The sequence below is a fragment of the Strix aluco genome, chromosome 28 (genome assembly GCF_031877795.1).
Source record: "Strix aluco isolate bStrAlu1 chromosome 28, bStrAlu1.hap1, whole genome shotgun sequence".
NCBI lineage: Eukaryota > Metazoa > Chordata > Aves > Strigiformes > Strigidae > Strix > Strix aluco.
Genome location: NC_133958.1, coordinates 1,951,983 through 1,957,989, shown reverse-complemented (window position 1 = coordinate 1,957,989; position 6,007 = coordinate 1,951,983). Strand labels below are relative to the sequence as shown.

The 6,007-nt window shown below is 43.6% G+C and overlaps 1 protein-coding gene across 1 annotated transcript; it reads right to left on the bottom strand.

The window, feature by feature from the left end:
• Positions 1-805: 805 nt before the first annotated feature.
• BMP10 (bone morphogenetic protein 10) lies at positions 806-5,734 on the bottom strand. The gene is made up of 2 exons (XM_074808192.1): positions 5,401-5,734; positions 806-1,749 (listed from the first exon to the last, which is right to left on the bottom strand). The coding sequence occupies exons 1-2, from the start codon at positions 5,732-5,734 to the stop codon at positions 806-808; spliced, it is 1,278 nt and encodes a 425-aa protein (XP_074664293.1).
• Positions 5,735-6,007: the final 273 nt, after the last annotated feature.

The window sequence follows — 6,007 nt, the reverse complement described above, 5'->3', positions numbered from 1 at the left end:
CCCTTGAGAGACAACACATGGCTAACGCAAGAAAGCCAGCGCTGCTTTACACAGGGTGGTTTTGTAATAAACATGCACAGGGGGAATTTCTCGCCACTCAGAGCCCTGCACCAGCCTGGCATTGCTCCGGGGCCCGTTGCTTTCCTACAAAAGACGGGGAAGGGAATGGTTCCCTTTCTGCTCCAGATGCCAAATCATCCCTGTCAGTCACCTTTAACTGAGACAGGGAAAGATTAAAGAAAGGATTAAGGAAAAAAGTAACACTTTGTTGTGTCTTAGTGATTCAGGAGCTTGAGAATTAGTGGGACTGAAGATCTACAGAGATAAATTTTAAAAAATAATCTGAGCGTGTAAAGATCTTTATAAAGATTTTACACAAAACTAAACGATTTAGGTGTGCATTGCCCATAGTTCACCTATCTTTAGTAGCTCTGGAAATCCCTATAGATGCCAATCAACATTTATAAAGTACAAAAATATGCCTTTATTTCTGTGAATTTGAATGTGCCCCTTTGGCACAAAGAGCCCTCCTAAACAATCCAGTGATCTGCTCTATGCCCTGATAGGAAGAGAAACTCGGCCATAATTTGGACAGCAAAGAACAGCAAGAAGCAAGCAATGGAACAAAATATACATTCCCTATGGTCGTACGACTTGCCCATTCCCCATAACAGGAAACATACAATTATCTGTACATGCCTCATTAAATAACCTTATTAAATAGGAAATCCGAAATGTACAAATTTACAGACTGAATCATTAAATACTTCCCCTGTGCACTCCCCTGTGCATATGTTCCCTGCTACTATCTGCAGCCACACTCTGATACCACCATGCCTTCATACTTGAACTTGTAGGTGACCACCCCTGCATCTAAGTAGAGAATAGAGATAGGATCGAGTTTGGTGGGCACACAGCAGGCCTTGGAGGCTTTCTGGGGATTCTTCAGGTGAACCAAAGTCTGGACAATGGCATGTTTCGTTGGTGTGACGTGCTCTGTTAAGGGGTAGGCGCACACTCCGTGGCACTCATAAGCTTCGTATCCCGCCGGGGCGATGATCCAGGAATCCCAGCCAATTTCCTTGAAATCTATGTAGAGTGGAGTCTTTTTACAGTAGTTGCCTTTTGCGTTCCTCCGGATTCGGGCAGTTGAATCGTAAATGATGTTGGAGCGCATCTGGAGCAGCGCCTCCTCACCAGGCTGGCCATGGAAATTGCCAACCTCCAGGTTCTCCAAGTCCAGGAGCTGCTCATGGTCTATCATTTCGTTCAGTTCTTGCTTCTCCTCTTTTTTGTCATTGCTTTGGTCATCAGAGAACACAATCAACAGGGGCACATGCTTAGCCTCAGAGTTGATGTCGATATCGAGTTTCCCCTCTCCGTTCTGCTCCTCCCCTTCCCTGCTCTCTATATGAACTTCCAGCCGGTGCGTGGTCAGCCCTGCCCTTCGCCAACGCCTGATGGCTTCGGTGACCTCGAAGCTCTCCCACTCACTGCTCGTGCCATAGATCTGCCTGGATGCCAGTGCCACTGTCTTTCTCTCTTCTCCTACCCCCATATGGTCATTTTCCAGCACTTCAAAAATAGTGACCTTCCGGTCAAGCCCATCGTAGAGCATTTGGTCCCGCTCCACCAAGGTGTAGAGCCTCAGCTCTGCCATGGTGATTTCTTCATGGTGAGGGATGGAAACATTGAATAGAAGAGGGTATTTCCGAATTCCTGTAACACCAATAGGGTGGGAAGCCAAGTCTGGAAATGACAAAGATCAAATATTTTAGGAGGGTCAATACATCCAGCAACACATGCACTGAAGGTCATCTGACATGTTTTGCATTGCTCGGTTTCAGTCGAACAGTTCCAGGAGAGTGTTTTATCATTATTTCCCAAAACCGTACTTGGAAAAAAGGCGACTTTATTTTAGATGTCTAAGGACAGAAAGATCCCAGACATGCTAAAGACCATAAGCCTGGATTTATAGATTCCCCTTCCACCTCCATGCCTTCCAGGGACTTCCTTGTCACCTGGAAGGATTTTACATATTAAAAATGTGTTGCCTAATTCTGAAATACAAATCACTTCTAGATTGTTGCACAGCAACTATTTAATAAACGAGGAAACACATTAATTGGTGTAGGAAAGGAAGGGAAGAAGGATATGGCACTGGAATGAACATGAGATGGGTGACATATAAAGCTGCATGCGCAGGAACAGCAGGCTGTATCTGCTTAGTGTTTCTGTGCTAGCGAGTGTTCCCATCTGCTGAAATAGCCCTCAGAAACTGAAAGGGCCAAGCACTAAGGAAGGAAAAGTTGCTTTAGAAGATGTGGAGGCTCCTGGTTAGGAAGAGCAGGCAGTGAACATCCAGTGTGAGCCGCCAGTCAACAGAAATCCTGCCATAGACTCAATGGGCTTCAAGCGAGCAGTCAAACAGCTGTACTCAGCCAGGCACTCTTGGCAGCTTTAGTTAATAAAACATAAAAGAAGTACATAATATCTGCTTGTCAGTCAGCCTGTCTGTCCTATCTGCATTGTTTGTTTATACACAGGCAATATGCATTTCTTCACACGATGCAGGAATCTCAGCTAATGATTGTGTATTTGTTGCTGAATTACTGCGCTGACTACTTGTAACTCAGAAGACATGGACATGGAGACTATAAGTAACATTTCTGCAAAGGCAAGCTATTTGTGACCTATTAGTATCTTCATCTCTGACTTCTCCTATTTTGATATGTTTGTAGAAAAATGACACTGATAAAGCTGCAAGTATTGGCCATGCTCCATCAATGCATTTAAGCAAGAAGTTAACTTTAGCACGTGGCTTGTCCTACTTAATTTCAGTTCTGAGGTTTTGAGGCACCTGTCTTTTTCTTTTTTTTTTCCATTTTGCGCTTTCATCTGTTCATAAATAAAAAAGTGAGAGGTGGTTCTGCTTGCATTTCCCTACCTGTCAATTGATAAAGGTGGGAGCTGAATATACTCTGCACAGCACCAGCGTAGGAGCAGACCGTGAGCTGAAAGACAATGCTATTCAAGCTTAGCTGTAATCTCCATATGGGAAGTAATCTTTGGGGTTTCCTAGACCTTGATATGCTAAAGCAAGTCTGCAGTGATTATATATAATGACAGGGTGGAGAAATACCACCTGTCCCTATAGAAGATGATCACAAGTAATTCACCAGGAGGCAGGGGAAGGCCACGCTGTATGTAAGAAGCTGGGTGAGTGCTAGCGAGGCATGAGAAGTGTTCATTTCTAAGTCAGGATGTGACTCTGCTCTTCAGCTAGAAAGTCCTAGGGTGAAATATCTCCTACTGTTACCAGTACACCCCTAGGAGGGTCAGGAAGGGACATCTGGAGTCCATAGGAAAAGAAAAACTTCCCTTAAGACCTTTATTCAACTTCTAAGAACTGGTTACAGCCCCATTTACAATGGAGATGTTACGGTCCGTGGGTTAAACAAAGAGCTAATTCCAGCCACACAGCATGTTATATTTCTATAATAAAGGATTTAATGGGTAATAATGAAACTCCCATTACTGCCAATTTTCAGCAGGCAGGTGAACAAAAAAATTCCATGGTCTGTTTTTACTATCCTGATCATTGCAAGTAATTAATTTCTCTATCAAAAGAGCTCTTTAGCCTGAAACGGATCGTTCTTAGTTACACAGACTTCCAAGACCTAAACCAAACATTTATGGCATAGTCTCTTTAACTGTATGTGTTTATGAAGCTGTCTTAACTTCATCAGTCTCACTTCACATCTTGCTGGTTAGGATTGGAAGAGGTGAGAGAAATACTGAAATGACAGAAAGTCAAGCCGAGTCTCCCCCACCCGGTGCAGAACTTCTGCAGCGATGGAACAGGCATCGACTGCCACGGCCACAGAACGGCACAGAACTGCGAACCACTACGTGTGTCACTGGCAAAGGGCCAGTCTGTACCATTTTCCACGCTGCAAATCTGAAAGAATTTTGGTTTTGCCAGTGGGACGATTCCAGATTTACGTCACTAAACCACACTGTATTTCATTCTTTAGCATACTGTACTTGGCAATTTTTATCCCATTTATTTTTTCCAAATAGTGCAAAATGAGACAAGAACACCACGCTTTCCTGCATGTGTCTTCATTTACGCTGATGAGCAGTGACAGGCATGGCTGTTCAGATGAGTAACTGTTCACCAGTGGGTGTAACTGGTTTGCCACCAACCCCTCAATAAATTTCTCCACACTGGAGAAGAGAATATGTATAGAAGATTTAAACCACAATGCAGTGCCTCTTCAAACCAGAAACACGTCGCTGGTAAAGAGTGCCCGGGCCTGGCAGAAGGACAGAGCAGAACAGAGCTTTTGGATTCTCTCCTTGCATCTCACTGCACTGCAAAACTGAAACGACTCGCATGTAGCCCCTCCTTAGAGTTCATCATTTCAAAATTGCAAATGTTAGAGAAAAAGCAATCATGACTTTATATCTCATTAATTACACTAACGAAGGATGCGAGAAGCCCCACGGCAGTTTGAATAGTTGCATGTACCCCAGAATAGTTAAAATGAATCAAAGCACTTGTGTTTGCCAAGTGGAAAAACTGGTATTTGGAATTGTTTAGTTGAAAAACATTTTTGACATAAAACCTGTATTGGTGCAAATAGGTATTCACAAACTGTTGAATGTTAACACTGAAACATTATCTTGTCCTCGTAGCACTGAGAGGAAATGGTGAAGCAGAAACATATAGAGAAACTACCTCAGGTCACAATTAGGCTTCTTCAGCTTTTTTTTTTTTTTTATATTAAACTAGGAAATATTCTAGTCCTCCAAAGTAAAACCTAAGGGTTATCCAAAATTCTGCTTCCTGTGTTTCTATGCATCTGCTGGACTGTGCTCAGATGCCAAAGGAAGAAAACATTATAGATCCCACAGGGATCAACAGTGAGAGGATACTAACAGAAAGCTGTATTTGGTTAAGCTCATAATAGGAAAAAATATTGCACCTTTGAACAGCGTGTAAAAACATTCTTTGACTTCCTTTCTTAACTTCATTTCATTTGACTTCATTACTTAAGGTATCCATTTGAAAAATCAATTAGGTAATAGCAAATGATGTGCGTCATTATGGGGATAATGAAAATGATGCACCCAAATTATACTTGGTGCTGCCCAAACATCTTCCCCCCAAACATTACAGTCTCAAAGGCGAGGACAAGGGATCTATCTCACAAGAAGTGGGATCTGGGGAACCCTGGCACAGGCAGCGTCAGCTGCCTATTTCCAACGCCAGCCTCACTGAAAGGCCTTTTATCCCCCAGGGCAGTACACGCTCCATGCCTGGGAAATACATTTTATGCTGACTATAAAGACGTTCATTTCTATTTACTTCTCCTAGAGATGCACGTATCTTACCTTCATTTTTGAAGCTCCTAATAATATTTGCGGATGGCATAGATGTCCTATCGGTGGCAAACCTGTTGTACAGCTCTAGCATGTACTCTGGCGGATCCACCTTGGCCGTTTCATGCAGGGGAATGTCAGAGAGGTTCAACGTCTTCAAAAACTCATTTTTCATATTCTGAAGCAGTGTGTTGAAATCAACACCATCCTGCTGGGAGAGAATCTCGTCGAAAAGAGGCACATCTTCCTCCAAGGAAGAGTGCTCCAAGCTCAGGATGGGACTGCAAGCGGCAAGGTGAACCAAGAGACAGAGGACAGCCCACAGCTGGAGGACTACAGAATCCATGATTTCGCTCGAGCCTCCAACCGCACTCAACAAGCTCTAGGTCTCGTGTGGGCTAAGTGGTGGTTTTATCCCCTGGGTTGTACACGGCTTGTGTCACAGAGAGATGACAAGTTTGGAAGCTCTTGTCTTGAAACTTGTGATCCGTCCTGCCTGTCTCCCCCTTCCCCCTCCCCAAAACCAGGTCTCGGTAATTGGATATGGCTTGCTCTCTTCTATGGTCGCCTTGCCTCTCTTATCTCGTGTAGTGTAAGCTGTTCACCAGATTTGTTGCTA

Excerpts from the sequence above, each read along its gene's own strand:
- BMP10 (XM_074808192.1), bottom strand. The coding sequence starts at position 5,734 with ATGGATTCTGTAGTCCTCCAGCTGTGGGCTGTCCTCTGTCTCTTGGTT. Across the intron at positions 1,750-5,400 it reads TAGGAGCTTCAAAAATGAAG|ACTTGGCTTCCCACCCTATT; the intron begins GTAAGATACGTG and ends TGTCATTTCCAG.